The sequence below is a fragment of the Choristoneura fumiferana genome, chromosome 2 (assembly GCF_025370935.1).
Source record: "Choristoneura fumiferana chromosome 2, NRCan_CFum_1, whole genome shotgun sequence".
NCBI lineage: Eukaryota > Metazoa > Arthropoda > Insecta > Lepidoptera > Tortricidae > Choristoneura > Choristoneura fumiferana.
Window position 1 is genome coordinate 2,774,663 of NC_133473.1, and position 22,501 is coordinate 2,797,163.

The window sequence follows — 22,501 nt, forward strand, 5'->3', positions numbered from 1 at the left end:
TTTGAGTATGTAATAAGGATCAAAATTCTGTCAAAGTAAGGAAAGATGATGAAACCGTGTAACGTTTCCACATGATACTGACAGAAGAAACCGTAATGCAATCTTATATTTATTTGGGACGAAACGAAAGTTCGAATCGGGCAGTCGTTTTAACTGTTTATCGATGCACAGTTCCGTTATAAAATACTAAAATTACTTGGCAGTCATCTAATAACCACGTATACCATCCGTAGCTCTTAAAGATGTTCGAAGTAAACATAATAGATTTTATATTTTTAAGCCTAGCATTTATGATAACGTGTACGGGATTTCTAATTAATAATTTCGAAAGCTACATGCCAGCGTTTGTTATGAAAGGTTTTAAGTACGGTTCTTTCGCGTACCGAGGCCCGGGAGGCAATTTCTTAGATGCCATAGAAATATCGAAGTCTTATTATAGACACTTCTATTCCACTTCAACTGTATTCAATGCGGTTACGTTGTTTTACATGTTTTTAGTGTATTATTTAGATTTTGGAGTAAATAAGTATATTTGGGCTGTTTTGAGGTTTATATTGGAACAGGAGCAACCAGCCGGTAAGATTTAATTTATATTAATAGTTAATTATTATTTATAATCAGTTGAATAAGACTCAGTATACAGTGCCTATGAGTACAGCCAATTTACTACAGTTCAATGTATTCAAATATTTATGATTATTACACTTTTTATTCCTCATTGCAAATTAAATGCATTTCAAACCTTTCCTAAGTTTAGGTAGCGTTGATGCAAAACTGAAGGCTGTTTTCTAATTGATTTTTAACAACTTCAAAATAAGGTGGCTCTCAATTTGGTTAAATATTTTACATCATATCAGGGACCTTATGTCTTATACAACACCCAACCCATGTGAAGGAATGACAATGGGGCTGAAGTGGTGACCCGCCCTGGGCCTCCAGTCTCAGGTGGCTTTCAAAAGTCCGCAAGTTCTCTTGATAAACTTCTAATTCTTCAACAAGGCTAAAACTATCCTAAGTATTTCAGCTTCTAATGGGGCCCCATTCAGCAGCTGCCGCCTCTGGCCCAACAAGCTTAGTCTGCTATTGGGGACGGGTCCTCCATATTCTAGAACCAGGAACAGCACTTACCACATACAGCTTTAATCATAATCATGCAATTATTTTCCAGTGTCAGTGTCCGCAGCACTCATTGCGATGTCCCTGTTGACGATACAATGTGCCCGGAGGTTCTACGAGACTCATTATTTGCAAGTGTTCGCCAAGAACAGCAAAATGAACCTGACCCATTATACCGCTGGTATAATACATTATTTGGGCTGCACCATCACCATAATTGGAGCGGCTCCTCTGTTCTGTGGTAAGCTTTGTTTTGTTTGTTTGTTTTGTGGTGGTGATACTCTTATTTCCAGAGCTAAGCTAGGATAGGTCAAAGAAGAAACCACTAGTGCCTTTCACCCATATAGCTACTCAACAAAAGAAAAACTTATTTCAGCATTGCAAAAATATCTCTAACCTGGTAGGTAGGTCATCATCAAAAGTAGCTGTACACTTTTGTTGTACGTTGTCATTTTAGAGCACATACTTAGATCTATAAAATTACTGTACCCCTAGGGTTCGATTCGACAAGACAAGATTTACGTAACGATAATGACTGGCAGACGACGGCACAACGCGCGCGCGACTGATTGTATCGTTCAACAGTCAATTTTCTGTTTTAAAGGAGGTTAGAGGAATGATTTAATTAGTTAAGTTCACTGTGGAAACTTTAACAGGGGTAGTGGAGCGAAAGTTTGAAAAAGTTTTTAACATACTTAGATACTGTAGTTAGATTGATAAATGAGTTAATGTGATAAAGTAAATGAACCCCCGAAAAAACTGAAAAGCAAAAATAGTACCTTTTTTTGTTAAAAAGTTTTTATTTTATACTTTTTTCCCACCCTTGGGGTGTTTTTTTTCTCAAATGTATATAATACCAACTTCAAGGTATACCCTATCTAATAAAAAAAGAATTATGAAAATCAGACTACTCTATAAAAAGTTATGCCTGGTCATACAGTATAATCAGCAACTGAACAATCAATCATCCCCTGTTTTCCTACCCTTAGGGTAGGAATATTTTTTCCAAATTTAAATGGGACCACTCTCGGGGTATACGCTTTCCAATAAAAAAAGAATCATCAAAATCGGACTACTCTGTAAAAACTTATGCGTGGTCATACATAACAAAAAAAATATATATGCGTCGACTCGAGACCTCCTCCGTTTTTTTCGTCGGTTAAAATGTGATCTGCAACTTTTGATGCTGACTACAATCGCCATGCCGGACAAAAATATCGGCATATGCACTCTATTATTATGGTATTAGAGTTCATGTTTCAATATTTTTGATCACCTTGGCCGATCCGAAATATCTAATGACGACTGTACATCAGTAGTGACAAAACGAACTTTCGGTTTCGGCGAGTTTCAGCGTTAAATTAGAATTTATAGTTGTTTTGGTTGAAAATGTGCCGAAGTTAAAGCCGGAGCTGAAACTGGGTAGGGTAGGTACTCCTAATACTTTTTTTTCAATTAGATGTACTGTAGATATGTAATAACTAAATATGCATTTACGTTAATAAGCACAATTTTATCTGACATAACTAACTATACTTACTTGGTTTGGATAGGTATTTAGTTAAATGGTGTTGAGACCCTAGGGCCGTGGGGGCCAGGCGCACGCGATATCGCGAAAGAGATATCCGCGCGCCTCATTGATGTTTCAGGTGACCAGAGGGCTGGCAGCTATTTTGGGCAAATACAACGCGGGAATGCTGCCAGCCTTCTGGGGACAATGAACAGCGACGGTGACCTAGGAGGGATTTTTTATTTATAGGTTAGGCTAGCTTATATATTTTTTGTACATAGTCATATTTTTAAATGTATAATGTATTGTTTTATGGCTTATTGTTATAAATAAAAAAATCAGGACCACTAAATGTAAAAACAAACTTCAGCTGCCAGATATGGTACATTCAAGAATTTTAAACATTTTACTTATCTATCATTGTAATACAAACTAGTGTATTTCAAAACAGAAGTGTAAATGTTTAGATAGTTTAATGGAGGAACTTCAATATTGAAGACCCCAATTGACGTTGTTTTGTTTACATTATATACCTACACTATCCAAACTTAAGTCTCGTAAAAAGAAAAAATATAGCGGTGTAAACTTCAATTTTTTTGTCAGAATCTCATATCATGTATCATCTCATTAAAATGTTATCAGTAGCGTGTTGTCGTCACAACTCACGCTTCTCTCACTCTGACTTGCCTAATAAAAATGTTCACTGCATGGTACTGAATGTATCCCTTTTTTCAGGATCCCAAAACAGAGAAAGCATAACATGGACAGACACATGGACCAAATACATAACCATGCCCTGCATCCTTACATTCATATGGGCTTGGTATGAGCAGTATCAAAGTAACATCATCTTCGCCAACCTCCGAAGAGACAAGAAATCAGGTGCAGTGGTAACGGAAGACCACGGAATACCGCATGGACGCAAGTTTGAACTGGTATCCAGCCCGCATAGAATGTGTGAAGTTATAATTTACACCGTGTTGGCGTTTTTAGTGCCCACTAAGACATATTTCTGCATCTACGCTTGGGTTCTTGCGAATCAGGTAAAGTAATTGGACAATATATAGGTATTTTTACCCAAGGCGAAATTGGGGTAAAAGATTGTAATTGAACAGACGGGTCTCCTTTGTAATTCATAATATTGTTTGTCCTAAACTCAAATGCCATAACACTTTTGCCATAATGATCTTATTTCCTAATAATCATAAGCCATAATATCACATGTCCTAATACTCTTAATCCCTAATATGTTTTGTACTAATATAGTAAGAAATAAAACTTCATCATCATCATCATCATCATCATCAGCCTATGTTCGTCCACACAACGGCTACTCTCATCCTCTTGCCAGCCTCCCTGCCAGAAAAGGAGATAAAACTACGAGTAATAATATTAAATGCCATAACAGAGCACTTGTTGGCAAACAGCGACTTGCGAGCCAGAAAAGTAGATTAGGTTAGAACTGAGACCCCAACAGTGACGAACCGCAGCCAGAAAAGTAGGTTAGGTTAGAACTGCGACCCCAAAGAAACGAACCACAGCTAGAAAAGTAGGTTAAGTTAGAATTGCGACCCCTACAAAAACGAACAGCAGTCATGAAAGTGTTTTATTTAGAAAAAAAAACATTTTTTTGTGTATTATAATGGTAGGGCAAAGATGAATGACAACAACTACAATTGCCTTGAGAAAGATCTCTGAATTAAAAAAAAAACAAGTTCAAACCGGTTTAGTACAAAAGTGATTATGTCAACCAATCTAAGGACATGTGACTATTAAGACATAATATGATAATTAGTACTTACGAAATTAGTTCAATAAGCATTAGGATATTCAATATTAGGACAAAAGATATTATGGATTCAAATATAGACTCTTGAACAGACATACAATCCAATACCTGCCCCTGGGCCTTGTATGACAATATTTCTTTAGGAATAATTAATGAATTTAAAAATATATATGTTTGTACTTTAATGTATTGTATTTTTTTTTTCAGATTTTAACAGCAAAGCAAGCTGATGATTGGTACAAGCTGACATTTAAGACTTACCCAAAAAACAGAAAGGCCATATTTCCATATTTACTATAAGACTGAATATACCGTTAAGATTTATTTATGGACCTCAATGATTAATTTGGGGTTTTTTGTCAGATTTCTCTTGACTTTACAATACTCACATGCACAGCTGGAAACTACTATAAAATACCGGTTTATACCGCTTCAATAACGGTATTATTGGTAACCGTTTCAAGCTGGTTCCATAATACCGGTTTCGAGCTTTGTTTACATGAGACTGAAGATGCTAAAAAAAAATGCAAGGTCTAGCACATTACTGGGCCTGGGCTTTAGGTATGTACATCATACAATTCGAATTTTTAATTACAATTATGAAGACTGCTTCGTATACCAACATTTAGAATTAAATCTTCATAAACCAAATAATTTAGATCTAAAGTACATAAAGAAGTAAACTTTGTTTCTTTGGAAATCTCTGGAAGAACCAAGCGATTAAAAAAAAATCTAATTGAAAACTATAGGATCCCTCTCTTCTTCTTAGTCGTTCACTCTTGACAGAGTGGTCGTGGTCATGCTTTGGTCGATCGATTCCTGTGCCACTGCTGCTGTCGCGACGCGTCGCCAAGTAGCCCGATGTCTGGCAGAGTGGGAGCAATCGTTTATATTAGAGTGCGTCACAGATTTGATGAGGTCTGTCCACCGTGTCGGAGAGCGGGTATAGGATCCCTAAACAGAGGCTATTCTTTATCACTGGAAACTGCAGGCAACGCAACGGCTCGTAACGATTATATCTTTCGGTTGCATTGTAATATAAATTACTTACACGTTTAATGTAGTACCTGTACCTATGATGTTTTCATCGTATAATATATATTTGCAGAGACGAAATGCTTAAATAGAGATTTATAACTTTTGAATGTGTGTTATGCTCTTGTCGGTGAAGTAATCGCCACTCCGCACGGTCTTTTGCCAGCTGTTTGACTTCCTGATACGACACGACACCCGCCCTTTCCTTCACCTGGTTAAAATAGACAAAACCACAACCGACAAGAGCATAGCTCTTAAATTTAAGAAGAGAATTAAGAGTTTGTTAGCTGACAGTTGATAAAAAAAACGGGTTAATAAGTTATTGTGAATGCGACCCGCTAATTATTTTTATGAACTGTATAAAACGAAAAATAACACCCGAACACCCAACTGACACCCTCGGAAGCACGAAATGGCAAAAATAGCCGCCGCGTACGCTCGCTCGACGGGCCGCACGCTTGACAAGGACTGAACGCCTGCGATAATTTTAAGCGACAATCGCTATTTCGAGGCGTTATCGTAATACTTATCAACTCTCGGCGAATTGACTGTATGTAGTGCCAACACTTGTTCACTTTATTTACCTATTTATTACTTTAAAAAAAAGTTTTACTAAGAAAATTTATAAATGTTATTTAAATTTACATTTAAAATATTTTTTATATAATGTTATGTATTATAATATATTACAATAAATAAATAATATAAACATGAAGTTGCAGTTTTTTTACTTCAACTATGGTAAAAACTAAAACAAAATTGAAACTGTTTTTTGTATAAATTTATTCCCGTCATACTTTCTGTAGGAATACACGTCAGGTTTAAATAATCTCTATTGTTAAATACAAGTCAAATACATATGTCACTCACTTCTCGACGAATAATACTTTGCTCCTTACTTGAATAGGAATCTGAAACAAAGAAAAATTACATCAGCAAAGACAGTTAAAAATAAATTCTAATACCTCCATACGTCCACATTCAGTGCCATGAGCTAGAGTTCTCTGTTCGTAGGCAGTCTTCGCTACAAAAAAAACGCTGCTACGCGCTACGAGCGTAGCGCCGTATTACTTTCTGTAGGTTTAAATAATCTCTATTGTTAAATACAAGTCAAATACATATGTCACTCACACTCGTATTGCAAATACTTAAAAATACTCTACGAATAATAAAATACTTCACTTGTGCCTCCTTACTTGAATAGGAATCTGAAACAAAGAAAAATTACATCAGCAAAGACAGTAAAAAATAAAATAAAATTCTAATACCTCCATACGTCCACATTCAGTGCCATGAACCCGCTAGGGGAGTTCTCTGTTCGTAGGCAGTTTTCGCTACAAAGCGGAAAAACGCTGCTACGCGCTACGAGCGTAGCGCCGAAGCGCATCCGTACTAATATTATAAATGTGAAAGTTTGTATGTTTGTCCGTCTTTCACGTGGTAACGGAGCCACGGATCGACGTGATTTTTGGCATAGAGATATTTTATGGGTCAGAGAGTGACATAGGCTACTTTTATCCCGGAAAAATGCACAGTTCCGAGGGAACAGGCTACTTACTACGAAACTCGAAGTTCGAGTCGTGCAGTCCCTCGCTCTCGTATTAACAGTATAAGTGTCAGAGGGACCGCACGACATGAACTTCGAGTTTCGTAGTAGCCCTGCAGCGCGCGATAACCGAATCTCACGCGGGCGAAGCCTGCGCTAAGCAGTTCACATTCGGTTAAGCAAGCGATTCATATGGACAAACGATTTCTTCCTAAAACTGTAAACTATTCAGAACTTCCCGCAGAAACCCAGGTTAGGTTAATTTTATAGCAATCCTGAAGTACAGTCGAGGGCATAATATCTATACAGCCGTACTCGTGAAATACTGCTACTTAATTCTTGTTTTTATTTTGTATGTAATTAGCGAAGTGCGAATAAAATATTTCTACTTAGGGTGAAATATATTAATTATGTATGTACCTACTATACCTACATTGATAGTGGCATTTAAGGTGTACATATCGATATTTTTGACGCCTTGGTAACGAACATATATTTATGCCCTTGACTGTACTTACAGTTTCAGAAAAAAAGTCGTTCGTCCATATTCGGAAAAAATATTATCGCCGAAAAATTAGAGAACGGATTGATATGAGCAAAACCACGGGAAAAACCTAGTTATATAAAAAACAATACGAACCTGTAAGGATAATATATCTTGACTCTAAACACAGAGAGCAGCAGAGAAAAGAACACGCACACTAACGCAAGCCCCACCACGGACTGGAAGCGGCGTCTCTTTCCCTCTGCCTGGCTGCGCGATGCTTCTGTGTTCTTCACTCCTCCGGCCGCTTCGATCATCAGTATCATGCCTACCACGACTGCTCCGTCTGATACTGAGGTAAGGACCAAAATGTCAAAGGTAGGGGAGATTGTTAGGATGGTGTGGTTAGTGCCATCATTATCATCATTATAGCCTCTAATACGTCCCTGCTGGGCACTGCTGGGCCTCTCACAATGAGAGGGCTTGGGCCGAAGTTCCCACGCGGGCCCAGTGAGGATTGGAAATTTCACGCAGGTTTGTGCAGGTTTTCTTCGCTGTAAGCTTAGGGTACATTTTAAGTGTAATTTGGCACATGAATTTAGAAAAACTTAGAGATGCGTGCCCGGATTTGAATTGAACCACTGATTTATTATTCTCATTCCGTGTTGACGCTTGCAGGTCGTCTTCGTCTCGCCATCTTCGCCTCGGCCTGATTTGCTGTGTGTCGGTAACCGTTGGGCGATAGATGCTTGAAAGTAATTTAATCTTTGCAGGTGGTCGAACCTTGTGGAAGGTCCGCCCGGATTTCTACCACCATCTTGCTCGCTAATCCTGCCGTGAAGCAGCTGTAAGACCTTCATTTTTGCCAAATTTTATGATTCTAGGTCTACGGGAGAAGTACTCTATTCCGTGTTTTGATTCCACTGCGAAATGTATGAAAAATAAGGCTCAAATGACCGTATCTTTTCATTGCGTTAATGTAGAAGCTTTATTTTTTTACAGCTTCAAGGGGCCGCAGTATTATTTCAACTTGATATCTCCACGAGTTCCTGAGAAAAAGACCTTGACAGACAGACGGACAACAAAGTGATCCTATAAGGGTTCCGTTTTTCCTTTTACCTGCCCGATTTTTTTTCGAGCGTATGTATGCATGTATTTATAGGTACGGAACTCTAAAAAACAGTCTCGGTCGGACCTTACTAATTATAACTTTATCAAAAAGGATACTCAAAATGGCCACAACGTAGCTCTCCAACGCATACTGCGCATGCGGTCCTCCTTTTACAAAAATCAGCCTATTCTTGCTCGTTTGGAACAACGGTGGCCCTCTGATCTGGTTCCACATCTGTCCGGAGACCATAGCAAAACAGAAGAAGACAGCTGCCACAGCCCACATTTGCTTGTTGTAGAGGAACTCCAGATTGTTCCTTCTGAGGTAAAGGAATCCTGCCACGAGGGTGAACAGCATGGAAAGTGCGACAGCGTCAGAGTAGTTTGATGGGCGGAAGATGCGTATCTGGAAATTAGTGAAGCCGGATATATTAAAGCTATGTTGTACACAATGCAGCCGCTTCACGCAACAAATATACCATACCTAAGACCTGATAGGATGACGACAGGTGTCGACAAATAGTGGAAATTGGAAATTACATGCTAACTGAAATACATAAAAAGCCGTGGTGGCCTAGTGGTTCAAACCCCGGCTCGCACCTCTGAGTTTTTCGAAATTCATGTGCGGAATTACATTTGAAATTTACCACGAGCTTTGCGGTGAAGGAAAACATCGTGAGGAAACCTGCACAAATCTGCGAAGCAACTCAATGGTGTGTGTGAAGTTCCCAATCCGCACTGGGCCCGCGTGGGAACTATGGCCCAAGCCCTCTTGTTCTGAGAGGAGGCCTGTGCCCAGCAGTGGGACGTATATAGGCTGGGATGATGATGCGAGAGGCACGGCTATGCTCTATTGATACGCACCACATTCTTGTAATAATACTTTTATGCAATGTAGGTAGTTATGTAATGAAGGCAGGAGAGAAAGAGAAAAGGAGCGGGAGCGCTCTCAAAAACCATAAATATAGACTTACGTCAATCCCAATATAGAGTTATTTAAGGCAGACATACACTATTCAACAATACCAGTACTAGTTTACTAGTAGATATGGGGACACAGAGATATGCAAAGTTATTCCATTGAATAATTCATTCCACTGATGTTTATGTTTAGGTTTTTAACTAAGGGACCCCATATATATCCCTGTATTTTTTTATGTAGGTACTTAATTCTTATTTTTAATTTTAATTTCTGATTTTTTGCCGACTTTCTTGCAGAGCATTCTTCTTGGCAATAATGGTCTTTTTTAAAGCCCTTTGCGCCCTATCTAGAGATGAAACATTTTGTTTTTAGATTGCTTAGGGCAATAATAACCCTGCCGACTAAATAGAAGGAAGCCTGTTCTTCCTTAAATCATTATCCAATACAATGGGTCAATTTTTGGTTTGTTAAAGTACCTGAACATCAGTCATGTCCTTTATCCACTTGGCAATAGCCTCAGCATGGATCCCAGCTCGCTCAAAGTCCATGGAGTCAGCAGGCTTAGGGTTACCCTTGGCAGGGAAGTGCATGATGACCGGAGCTGTGACGAGACGAAGCTGGAAGGTTTAAAATACCACAATTCATATGGGGACCATAAACGTGAATGTCATTGGTAAAACGAAAATACTAATAACTATAATTCTATACAACATTCCTTTTCTAAAAATAGGCTTATTAATACAATGTAGTACTGCAAATACTTTTAATTCATTAAATGCAGAAATAGGTTACAGAAAACTTGGTGCTGATCGTCGAGCGGCTTGGAAGTAAGAAGCTCCGAAGCAAGTCAATCTTGAAAACCTTATGGACGAGCTCCGCGAGATAAAACAGCAGCTCTTGTCTTCCTAATCTGGTTTCTGATGTTGGCTCTCTGAAAACTGAACTCAACGAAGTGAAGGAATTATGCGAATTTGCTAGTGGCAGACTTGATGACTCTTCGTATAACGGAGGTCGAAAAGAAACTTCCGGAGCTGGAGGCACTTCAAGAAAGATTCAAATTTCTGTGCAATGAATTGACCTATCTCAGGAGTGATCACGCTTGTAATGATCAAACGCCAACGCCAAACGCCTTAGCAACGTTGAGATCAAGGGGGTCCCGCTGAACAACGAAACCTTTCCTCGATCGTGGAAAAGATTGGAGCGGTGTTTGGCTCCCAGGTTGGGCAACAATATATTAATTACATAGCAAGAGTACCAGAGCACCAATACATGACTCTAAGGAAAAGTCAACCATCGTTAGTTTTACGAATCGATACGTCAAGATCAAGGAGGACTTTGTCGCATCGGCTCGTGTCAACTCCAGAATACTCCGCAGTGTGTTTATCAATCATTTAACACCAGAAAACAAGAAGCTGCTTATCCAAAACTATGCTTGAGGATAAGAGCTGTAGGTACAGTCAGGGGCAAAGATATGGACACGGCCAAAGTTGCAAAAATATACATAGACTTTATGCACTTAACATTAAGGCCGTGTATGCATATTTTTTTGCAACTTTGGCCGTGTCGATATCTTAACCCTTGACTGTACACAAAGCATACTCGTAGTTCATATAGAACTGGCACGCAGTTGGTGAGATAGCGGACATTTTCTATGCCCTCAGTATTATTAGTGGTAGGGTTGCTTGCCCCGAATTGTTGTCCAGTATATCCTTCAATACCCCTAATAGATCTAAAAGATACCATCCACTCAAGTTTGGTTAACAGTTTTCTGAGGCGATCTTGTCAATAAATTAATTCAATTGCAATCTCTTTGTATTGGGTCAACACCAGGGTAGGCAGCAGCTAGTTTGCTCCAAGAGCAGCGCCCCACCCCCCACCCCAACAGCAGTATGCACGCCACAGAGTAAAAATACAGAACATGAAGTACTACAGCAAAATTACTAACCATTTGGAAGATGTCAGATCCTTCATCAAAATCAACCATACCAAAGAACAGCTTGTTGTTATAGGACGGAGAGAACCTGAACGAGTTGGCTACGATCAGGTATTCATCATAAACATGCTGGCACATCACACAAGGCCTTGAAGGTGCCATAGCAGTAAACATGACGATGAAGGAATAGTCCCTAGGAGGAGACTTCACGTAGTCCTTAAACTTATTAACGTTTAATGTGATAATGGACTTATTCGCCGTCATGTCAGTCAATTGCTGCACCTTCTCTTCCAACTGGAAATAAGATAAAAATATCAGTAGAAATTCAATGTCGGTTCGTATAAAAATGTTGAAATTGAACTTACCCCCTTGGCAAGGGTTTGTGCTTCGCCCTTATCATACGTTAGTATTATCATAAAAAACAATAACCCCTTGTACTTCATCGTGATTTAGGTGATAAAGTAATAAATAATTTCAGCTTCAGCCAACTCAAACCCTAAGGTGTCAAAATTCAACGTCGAAAAGGAAATCGAAAATCTCGTCAAGTCTCGTTCGACGCGCGATCGTGTGAGGACTTCAGTTAACCGATTACACCGCCAGTCATTAGTTGCAATATGCATCTATGACGACGGTGGTCCAAGTTAAGTGAAATGGCCTAAAAAATGATAATAAACAAATTTTTAACTTTCGTTCAAAGTAAAAGTGATGTACTAGATGCACAGATGACTGAGTATTCGTCGAAGTTTACTGAAGCTGAAATCAATCAAGAAAACAAATGTTCTTTTTGATTCATGTCTGGCTGGACTCGGGAAGAAATATCTCAAGAAAAGGTGAAGACAAAAATAAGAAACAGATAGAGACAGTTGCTGCTGATATTTCTACATTCGTAGCGAAGCGAAAGATATAAACAGATTGCCGCCTTATAGAGTTTCGACCATGTGGACGTAACGAGACTACTCAAAGATATATTAGTGTTGTCAAGTCTGATGTCCACTCTATAAGGAACGAGTGCGTTTCAAAGGGGAAAATTGGATTTGATGATGACGAAGATAAGCGCTGAAATTGCTATTATGCGGAAAGAGAGGACATCAACCCCAATCTCCACTGAAAAGCGGCTCTAGAAGGACACAGAGGGTGACGTAACTCCCATAAAGCAGCAAAACTTGAAAACGCCATCGCCTGTAAATAAAACCAGGCACTCTCGCTCGAGCTACTGTGTACGTAAACAAGCCATTTTACCGTGACATAGTGGGCAGCAATGCACAGGTGCATGCGAAACGCACCCGTAATGCACAGCAGGGCTACTACGAAACTCGAAGTTCGTTTCGTACAGTCCCTCTCGCTCTCGTATTAAATAGTATAAGTGTCAGAAGGACCGCACGACACGAACTTCGAGTTTCGAGTTTCGTAGTAGCCCTGCTGAGCTCGACGGGCGATTGCAATACGACCCGGGCTGAGTCCAAAGGCAAAGACTGCAAATACTGAACATCATTGGCCGCAGAAAAATACCCGTAATGAGGCTTTTAATACTGTACGTAGAAAGCCGAAGCGTAAACAAAACATGAGAGGAATATTACAAAATAACACTCGTATTCAAGCGGTGGAATTTGTGGCTGCGATTTATTTCTCGAGAACGGATAGATCCACGAGCGCGCAAGATATAAAAGATCACATTGAGGACATTGGGGGAGATTGGGAGTGAGGCTGCTATCGCAATATCGTGCCGTGGATTTTAACTCATTTAACATTACTCTAAAGTCTAGTAAATTGGATAAGTTCTTCGATGAAAACTTTTGGCCTAAAGGTGTCGTTTTTCTGCGATTTCTTGATCGTGTTGTTGTAAATAATGAAAATGAAGAAAATCATAATAAGTAGGTAATATGGACAGTGCAGCAAATCTTAACATATTTAATTTCGCTACGTTTAATTGTAAATCCAATAAGCGTTCAGTACAGCATGTGAAAGACTTGATGTTAAAACAGGTGGATATTCTTGCCCTCCAGGAAACTCATTTGTACCCCCACGATGTTATCTTTACTAATAGTACCTACTTATTGACAGTGATTTTGGTAGCTATTCGATATCTGCGATTGATACAAATAAGGGCGTGATAAGGGGGGCTATGGTGGGCTGACGTTTCGAAAAAGCTACTTCCCAAATATGTAAATTATACAGTTTAGTAATGAATGAGCGCATTATTGACATTCAGGTAGAAGGTGATAATCGAATATTTTTAGTTTTAAGCGTATACCTACGATATGACAAAAACATAGATGAAAGTTCGGTTTATAATGTCAACAAGAAATCGCAAAATGACGAGGTCGCAAAATGACGATGTTTCAAATTGACTAGATCCCAAAATGACGAGGTTTCATAATGACTAGATCGCAAAATGACGAAGTTTCAAAATGACTAGATCCCAAAATGACGAGGTTTCAAAATCACTAGCTTTCTAAGTGACTAGGCCGCAAAATGACGAGATTTCAAAATGACTAAAAATGGCCAAACAACATACTTTAACATTTTTGTAGTCATATCTTTTTGCTATAAATAGGTCTCAATTAGTATTAATATTTGGGTAAAGACAGATAGATTATAATTTGTAATGATGAGGTAAGACATAAAAAAACATCGGAGGATCTGGCCCTACTACGTGCAAAACTCGAACTTCGTATGTTGCCGTCCCGCTGATGCTTATTCATTTAATACGCGAGTAAAAGGGACGGTGCGATACGAACTTCAAGTTTCGTATTAGCCAGTCCCTGTATAGTACGATAATTATTGTTTTTAATGACGCAACGGAGATGTGCGCTAAATCTCGAGTCAGTGCACGGAAGCGAATGCAGATTCCCGGATGGAACCACCACGTACGGGATCTACATGAGTCTGCGAAACTTTACCACAAGTGCAGGGTAGGGAGTGGAAGGGCTATCAGTGGACCTACACATGTAATATGAAGCAAAGTAGAAGGCGCTTTAAAAATAAAGTCAGGAGGTGCCAACGGAATGGATCAAATGATGATGGACGAACTGTCACTACATAGAGCACAAAAGAATTTCAAAAAAATTTGAAGAGCAACCAAACCCCTTGACCAGCTTCTCCTATGCTGCCGACTGGCCTCCAGCCTGTCGACAGCACAAGATGTGTAAGGTTGTACGAGTATGTCGCATGAAGAAAGGCAAGGCTCCAGGACACGATGGCCTTACTGTTGAGCTTCTACGGGAGTGATGAAGTGTGTCGTGTGTAGGCAGTGCTGTTCAACTTGTGCTTCATGTATGGTAAAAATGCAAGATAAAATTGATGAAGACTGTGGTGGTTCCAGTCGTCAAAAATCGCACAGGGAATCTATCAAGTCTGAACAACTATAATGCCTACACTTGTTCATAGTTCTTTTATTTATTACTCTATGTTTTACTCACGATTGTATAAATGTTACTAGCTTTTGCCCGCGGCTCCGCCCGCGTGGTATTCGGTTATAACGCGCTGTTCCCTCGGGAACTGTGCATTTTTCCGGGATAAAAAGTAGCCTATGTCACTCTGGGGCCCATAAGCTATCTCTATGCCAAAAATCACGTCAATCTGTCGCTCCGTTACGGCGTGAAAGATTGACAAGCACACAAACATACAAACAAACTTTCGCATTTATAATATTAGTATGGATATGGATAATGTACAATCAAGATATTTTTCAAATTATAATAAGTTTGTGTATTACATTATTTTACAATAAATAAATAATGTAAATATCAATTTAGTTTTTTTCTTCAACTATGGTAAAAATAAAAATGAAACTTTTTTTTTTAATAAATTTATTCCCGCCTTACTTCCGTAAGTTTAAAAAGTCTCTATTGTTAAATACAATTCAAATACATATTTCACTCACACTCGTATTGCAAATCCTTAAAAATACTTCACTTGTGCCTCCTTACTTGAATAGGAAACTGAAACAAATGAAAATCACATCAGCAAACAATTTTTCTGCTCAACCATATAGGTTAGTTAGGTACGTTTTTAACCCCCGACGCAAAAAGAGGGGTGTTATAAGTTTGACCGCTACGTGTCTGTCTGTGTTTCTGTCTGGCACCGTAGCTGTTAAATGGGTGGACCAATTTGAATGCGATTTATTTTTATTTGAAATTAAGTTTTCTAGCGATCGCTGGTTCTTAGACAGACAAGTTACATCAAAATCGGTTCAGCCGTTTTTGAGATATTGAACTTTGAAGTGACAAAGTCGGGGGTTTTCCAACTTTTTGTTAATATATATATATATATAAACATAAAACAATACGAACCTGTAAGGATATCCCTGCGTCTTCGCCCTAAACACAGACAGCAGCAGAGAAAAGAACACGCAGACTAACACAAGCCCCACCACGGACTGGAAGCGGCGTCTCTTTCCCTCTGCCTGGCTGCGCGATGCTTCTGTGTTCTTCACTCCTCCGGCCGCTTCGATCATCAGTATCATGCCTACCACGACTGCTCCGTCTGATACTGAGTTAAGGACCAAAATGTCAAAGGTAGGGGAGATTGTTAGGATGGTGTGATTAGTTAGTACAGTCGAGTTCATAAACTTGTGAGCAAAAATTTGATCAAAAACATCTGAACACGCTTCTACGCCGTTAACAATAGAGTCCCATCCATCCATGTACCATCATCATTCCAGCCTATATACGTCCCCCTGCTACAGTGCTTTCATTCTAGCATGGCGCGGGTGACGCTGGATGCACCGTTTCGTTTTACTCAAAAAAAAGTTGCTGCGGTCTAAACAATATGGAAGTATATTTCATTTGTAGCCTGAATATGACTGGCGTAAAATATTTTAACATAAAGAACTATGTATACGAAATAAATTAACCTATCAGATTTTTATAATCAATTAATAAAATTCAAAGCACAATTAAGTGAAGAAACGTAATATGCATGAATGAGAATGAGAGGGCTTGGACCGAAGTTCCGACGCGAGCCCAGTGCAGATTGGGAACTTCACACACACCATTGAGTTCATTCGCAAGTTTGTGTATTTATGTTTTCCTTCACATGGTAAATTTCAAACTGAATTTTTTAACCTCATGATGCTTAAAAATAATTGAATCCAATTATAACTTCATTCAAAAAGGATACTCAAAATAGCCACAATGTAGCTCTCCAACACAAACTGCCCGTGCGATCCTCCGTTTATATAAACCGGCCCATTCTTGCTCCTATGGAAGAATGGTGGCCCTCTGATCTGGTTCCACATCTGTCCGGAGACCATAGCAAAACAGAAGAAGACAGCTGCCACAGCCCACATTTGCTTGTTGTAGAGGAACTCCAGGTTGTTCCGTCTGAGGTAAAGGAATCCTGCCACGAGAATGAAGAGCATGGAAAATGCGACTGCGCCAGAGTAGTTTGGTGGGCGGAAGATGCGAATCTGGAAATTAAAAAAGCCCAATATGTATGTTGTTCACAATGCAGTCGCTTCACGCAACGAATATCCCATTAAAACATAAATGTGAAATAAGAGCCAAGTTCAATATTATGATATATGTCCTGGTTGACTTTAACGACAAAACAAGTGAGATCTAAATGGGTGCCAAGTTCAATGGTCAGTCCTGAAATTATTTTATAACAACTTAAAATATAATTTCTTCTTATAACTTAGGATAATATATTATACGTAAGGTCGAACTTGGCTAGTTCTCATACACGAATTATTATTAAGTACCTACTAAAACAGTCATGGAAGAGCCCAAAGTTCGATGGCTATAGTTTCTACCAGCAAGCCAAATTTTTGGAAGAATAAAATAAGAATTTACATCTTTAAAACTTGCGAAGGCTAATATAATTCGTATATAAAAACTAGCCAAGTCCGACCTTAGGCTTCAATAAATCTATATCTATTATCCTAAGTTATAAGAAGGAATGATATTACGGCTCGGGTAAAATTACACACGGTGCTGCTCGCCAGTTCTGTTAGCTTGAACTTGGCTTGACATGCTACCGCGTGTCTAGATAAGACCAGTACTAGTTTACTATACCTTCCGTCGCCTAACTTTGCCTAAAAGTTCATTGCCACGACTAGTACCACAAAAATATAAAGGTATAATAACAATAATTTGAATAGGCACTATACCTAGGGCCTAACGGTATAGTGCCTAACCTAACGGTTAGGCGATTCGAACACAATCCGGAAGTAACGTAATGACGACGCATAATAAATGTATCTCAAAAATGCGTCAAAACTGAGTATTAAGTAATGAACTTTTAGGCAGATTTATATGGCGCGTGGTATAGTGTGTAGATTTGGGGGCACAGACAATAGGTTAAAAGTCATACGATTGAATAATTCATTCCACTGAATGTAGATAAAGTTAAGATGTTTAGATTTAGGTTCACTAAGGGTTAGGTTAACTAAGGGAATTCTTATCACAACTTTTGTCCACACTAGTAAGGGACCCTATATATCCCTGTAATTTTATTATGTAACTAGCCTTAACGCGCGGCCTCGCCCGCATTAGAATTAGCTTAATGCCGTCTGAACTGAACTATTTTATATTACCTATACCCGTGCAATTTTTGAAATATACAAATTCTTGTTAGCATGGCAACGCAATAAATAAGTGTCTTAGAGTTTGCCCTGAAAAGGTTATGCTAACAATTTGAAAGAACAACGTTCGCTTGCACAACGCCATCTATTGATTGCAAACGAAGTTAACACGTCATCTTGAGAGCGTGTATTTCGTTTTTTTTTTTTTAGAAAGAGGGTAAGCTATTTTGACGTGTCTTTTCATTGAAAAACACTGTTTAAAAATAAGTCAGCAAATAATGTAACAATTAGTATCCTAAGTAATAGTTACTGTTTTTTTTTTTAATTACCTTTTTTCTAATGCTAAAAAAACGAAGCATAGGTACGGTACGTCACCGTTCTTGGACAGCGCCCTCTATTCTTGTTTAAACTTTAAATATTATCCCACGGGAACACATTACCGCGATATCAAGTACCTATCCCATGTCTCAATGCAGATCTTCGTTTATCCTGTACGCCAAGTTTTATGCAGATCCGTTCAGCTGTTGATGCGTGATTCAGTAACAAACATCTAAACATCCAAATCCAAACATCTTCACAAACTTTCACATTTATAATATTAGTAGGAAGTAGGATTCTTATATATATTTTTTTTTATATATACATGGCTTTCTCCCTTGCTGTTTTAGCAATATGTATTTTTCAAAGTTCGATGTAGAGACATTACACACATGAGGAGACTGTTCAGTTTATATAATTTTGACTTTGGGGGAGGAACAGACAGGAAACCTACAACCAATAACATATTGTTATGGACGGTACACTGCACTGACAACATAGGCGTATATAGAGGGGCCATGTATTTTTAATTCAGTTGAATAGAAGAAAAACACTAGAATGCCTGTTCTTCCTTAAGTCATAGTCCAACACATTGGATCAATATTTGATTTGTTAGTATATACCTGAACATCAGTCCTGTCCTGGATCCACTTGGCAATAGCCTCAGCATGGATCCCAGCTCGCTCAAAGTCCATGGAGTCAGCAGGCTTAGGCTTCCCCTTGGCAGGGAAGTGCATGATGACCGGAGCTGTGTTGAGACGGAGCTGGAAGATTTAAGAAACCACAATTCACAATCATGTTGGACTTATCATATTTTGTACTACTCAAAAGAAAATAGGGCCACATGAGTTTCACTTAACCAAAATACTAATAAATATAATTCTTAGTAACATTCCTTGCCTACAAAAGGTTTTATTAATAGCAAAATACAAATGTTCTTTTGACTAGTGTAGAATATTAAGACAATTAAATAATATAAAAAAATATTTAATAAGCATAAGAGATGGATTAATCATACAATTCATATAAATTATACAAATTTTAAAATGAACCTAGAGTATTTCGACAGAGTGCATCTAGTTGGGTTAGATTGACCCCTCCAAATGTTATTCAGGAGTTTTAGATTCTGGTTGATGTTGAATCAAAAATTACAACAAAAATTCTAGATAGGGGTTACCATAAGTGTGGGGACTCAGACCAGGTCATTTAAAGAAAAAATAGTAAAGGTAGAAGAAAAAGGAACTTTTATTACAATCATAGGTAACTTTAAAGCTTTAGTCCTTGCCTAAACACATTACAACTTTCAACACACTCATTCAGTGCCAGCAACCCGCCAATCGGATTCTCTGTTCATAGGCACTTTTCAATACAAAGCAGAAAACACATGTTATTGACTATGTTATAGCCTAGCCATACATAGTTAGTTGTGTTTATTGCAGGTATATTATTATTTATCAAGTTCAACCCACTACTGAATAACTATGATTTTAAATCCGGGACAATTTGCTTATCGGCCGGGACGCCAGGACACCATGCTTCAAACCGGGACATGTGCCGGCTTACCGGGATGTATGGCAACCCTATCCTAAAGGGACATTCAGTCCTGCTAATCCAACCATCTGCTGAAACATTCCAGCTTTATTTTAATACACCTTGTGTACCTTTTGACGACCAGATGGCCTAGTGGTTAGAGAACCTGACTACGAAGCTTGAGGTCCCGGGTTTGATTCCCGTTTTGGGGCAGATACTTGTATGAAAAATACTAATGTTTGTTCTCGGGTCTTGGGTGTATAATATGTATTTAAGAATGTATCTATATCTATATAATTATATTTATTTATCCGTTGCTTAGTACCCATAACACAAGCTTTGCTAAGCTTACTTTGGGACTAGGTCAATTGGTGTGAATTGTTCCGTGATATTTACTTACTTATACCTACTATGTGATGTTTCTTGGATGCTAAAAAGATTCTAGTAAAAACATTGGCATGCATTGGGTCAATTCCAGGGTAGGCAGCAGCCACAGATATAGATTACACTAGATAACGTCAGGGTTGGCCCCATACAAAGACTGACCGCTAACTGACTAATCATGACTAGTGACTGACTCAAGCCCCAAGGCGCAGGCGGGCGGCGCATTTGAATCGATTTTGCGCGGACATTGGGGAATTCACATCGCTAATTCGCTCTTGAGACGTCACAGTAGATATAAAAAAGTGACTTGGTTGGTTTTCATACAGATTTAAAGGTGTTTGCATTATCCAGTGTAATCTATATCTGTGGCAGCTGCTAATTTGCCCCTACGGCAGCGCACCGTGCCAATAGCAGTTTATGCAGTGCTAGTGCTCAATGCACGCCACAGAGTAAAAATACAGAACATGAAGTACTACAGTAAAATTACTAACCATTTGGAAGATGTCAGATCCTTCATCAAAATCAACCATACCAAAGAACAGCTTGTTGTTATAGGACGGAGAGAACCTGAACGAGTTGGCTACGATCAGGTATTCATCATAAACATGCTGGCAGATCGCACAGCGCCTTGAAGGTGCCATGGCAGTAAACATGACGATGAAGGAATAGTCCCTAGGAGGAGACTTCACGTAGTCCTTAAACTTATTAACGTTTAATGGAATAATGGACTTTTTCGCCGTCATGTCAGTCAATTGCTGCATCTTCTCTTCCAACTGGAATTAAGATATAAATGTCAGTAGAAATTCAATGCCGGTTCGTATAGAAATGTTGAGATTAAACTTACCCCCTTGGCACGGCTTTGTGCTTCGCCCTTGTAATACGTGAGTATTATCATAAAAAACAATAACCCCTTGTACTTCATCGTGATATAATTGAAATATTCGAGTAATAAATAATTTCAGCTTCAGCCAACTCAAACCATGAGCTGTCAAAATCAAACGTCAAAAAGAAAATCGTGACGTGTTCTTAGCATTTACGAAGCGAGCAAAAAAGTATATGAACTTTTGATAATAATCTGCCTGTGTATAAATCTCAGGTGTAAACTGAACTTGATAGTATATTTTTTATCGAAGGACTAAAATAAGCCAATGTATACCCGAGCTTTAGCGAGGGTGTCTATTTATCCGAGGGTTTATAGTGACTTTTATTCTCGAGGTGAAAACTCTATTTTTCACTTCGATTGCGATTCCCGCGTGGGAACTTACGGTCCAAGCCCCTCCTCTCATTCAGAGAGGAGGCCTGTGCCCAGCAGAGGGACGTATATGGGCTGGAATGATTAACGTTCAATTAATATCAGTTTTAATTTTTTTTAGGGTATATACCTTCCATAGACATAAAAAGGAGGTGATTTTCTTTCTAGTTTAACGTGTATCGTTGGATAGGTCTTACAGGGTCACAGCTCATTAGAGCCACTTGCCCGGCACCCATAGTACTATTAGGTATTCTGTAACCCAACCCACCCGCACCGCCTCGCCGCAAGCAGTTAGTAGGTATTTTTTAAATGGATTTATATAGTTATGGTCACTTAAATTCACTCTATCAACTCCGTAGCGTCACCGGATCGCCTCGCTCGTGAAGTTCCCACGCGCTTGCGATGCGACGCCCTTCATCCACCCTTCCTAGTAGACTACTCGGAAATTCGTGGATCACCTGTCGACGAGGCGGTGCTGGTCGGGTGCCGAATGGCTCTAATGAGCTGTGATCTTAAAATCATGGAAGGGTTCATTCAACTTTTTAAAGTACAATGTTTCCACCAGAGATGTGCTGGGATGCGTAGCGAGAGCGTGTAGCGGGCTCTTATCAGATAAGCGACCAGGGTGCGGTGAGGCAACTGAGTAGGTACTCGACTCGCAATACCACAGAATAGATGTGGTTCCCAATTTTATTCGATCATGGAACTGTAATAATCATAACATAATTCCAATTCCTCGCACATTGGTGATATGGTAACGCAGCCTGACTCTTTAGCCTTGAGTTTTCGTTCTCAGGCCACGACAAATTCAAAATTCGTATCTTGCCATCCCGCTGAAGCTTATATTAATAACTAGCAGTTACCCGCGACTTCGTCCGCGCAGAATTAGTTTATCGCTAGCCCGCTATATCCGATGTCCTTCTCCGGGACTCTATAAACTATCTGTTTACCGAATTTCATTTAAATCGGTATAGTGGTTTAAACGTGAAGTAACAGACTTACAAACTTTCGCATTTATAATATTAGTGAGATACGAAAGTGAGAGG

The 22,501-nt window shown here is 39.0% G+C and overlaps 3 protein-coding genes and 1 pseudogene across 3 annotated transcripts; 2 read left to right on the top strand and 2 right to left on the bottom strand.

The window, feature by feature from the left end:
* Positions 1-48: 48 nt before the first annotated feature.
* On the top strand, positions 49-6,165 carry LOC141445440 (polyprenal reductase). Its single transcript, XM_074111285.1, has 4 exons — positions 49-576; positions 1,169-1,357; positions 3,362-3,669; positions 4,623-6,165. The coding sequence occupies exons 1-4, from the start codon at positions 243-245 to the stop codon at positions 4,713-4,715; spliced, it is 924 nt and encodes a 307-aa protein (XP_073967386.1). The 5' UTR covers positions 49-242; the 3' UTR covers positions 4,716-6,165.
* A 388-nt stretch (positions 6,166-6,553) lies between these two features.
* On the bottom strand, positions 6,554-13,481 carry LOC141445642 (dolichyl-diphosphooligosaccharide--protein glycosyltransferase subunit TUSC3-like). Its single transcript, XM_074111492.1, has 6 exons — positions 11,811-13,481; positions 11,458-11,739; positions 9,989-10,129; positions 8,708-8,996; positions 7,637-7,826; positions 6,554-6,658 (listed from the first exon to the last, which is right to left on the bottom strand). The coding sequence occupies exons 1-6, from the start codon at positions 11,886-11,888 to the stop codon at positions 6,643-6,645; spliced, it is 996 nt and encodes a 331-aa protein (XP_073967593.1). The 5' UTR covers positions 11,889-13,481; the 3' UTR covers positions 6,554-6,642.
* On the top strand, positions 10,158-10,968 carry LOC141445365 (uncharacterized; annotated as a pseudogene).
* A 1,745-nt stretch (positions 13,482-15,226) lies between the features above and the next one.
* On the bottom strand, positions 15,227-21,229 carry Ostgamma (oligosaccharide transferase gamma subunit). The gene is made up of 6 exons (XM_074111494.1): positions 21,048-21,229; positions 20,695-20,976; positions 18,913-19,053; positions 16,567-16,855; positions 15,738-15,930; positions 15,227-15,386 (listed from the first exon to the last, which is right to left on the bottom strand). The coding sequence occupies exons 1-6, from the start codon at positions 21,123-21,125 to the stop codon at positions 15,371-15,373; spliced, it is 999 nt and encodes a 332-aa protein (XP_073967595.1). The 5' UTR covers positions 21,126-21,229; the 3' UTR covers positions 15,227-15,370.
* Between the last annotated feature and the right edge of the window lie 1,272 nt (positions 21,230-22,501).

Excerpts from the sequence above, each read along its gene's own strand:
- LOC141445440 (XM_074111285.1), top strand. The coding sequence starts at position 243 with ATGTTCGAAGTAAACATAATAGATTTTATATTTTTAAGCCTAGCATTT. Across the intron at positions 577-1,168 it reads GGAACAGGAGCAACCAGCCG|TGTCAGTGTCCGCAGCACTC; the intron begins GTAAGATTTAAT and ends ATTATTTTCCAG. Across the intron at positions 3,670-4,622 it reads CTTGGGTTCTTGCGAATCAG|ATTTTAACAGCAAAGCAAGC; the intron begins GTAAAGTAATTG and ends TTTTTTTTTCAG.
- LOC141445642 (XM_074111492.1), bottom strand. The coding sequence starts at position 11,888 with ATGAAGTACAAGGGGTTATTGTTTTTTATGATAATACTAACGTATGAT. Across the intron at positions 10,130-11,457 it reads GATCTGACATCTTCCAAATG|CTTCGTCTCGTCACAGCTCC; the intron begins GTTAGTAATTTT and ends TAAACCTTCCAG. Across the intron at positions 7,827-8,707 it reads CTACGTTGTGGCCATTTTGA|ACGGAGCAGTCGTGGTAGGC; the intron begins GTATCCTTTTTG and ends CCTCAGTATCAG.
- Ostgamma (XM_074111494.1), bottom strand. The coding sequence starts at position 21,125 with ATGAAGTACAAGGGGTTATTGTTTTTTATGATAATACTCACGTATTAC. Across the intron at positions 20,977-21,047 it reads CACAAAGCCGTGCCAAGGGG|TTGGAAGAGAAGATGCAGCA; the intron begins GTAAGTTTAATC and ends TCTTAATTCCAG. Across the intron at positions 16,856-18,912 it reads AGGACAGGACTGATGTTCAG|ATTCGCATCTTCCGCCCACC; the intron begins GTATATACTAAC and ends TTTAATTTCCAG.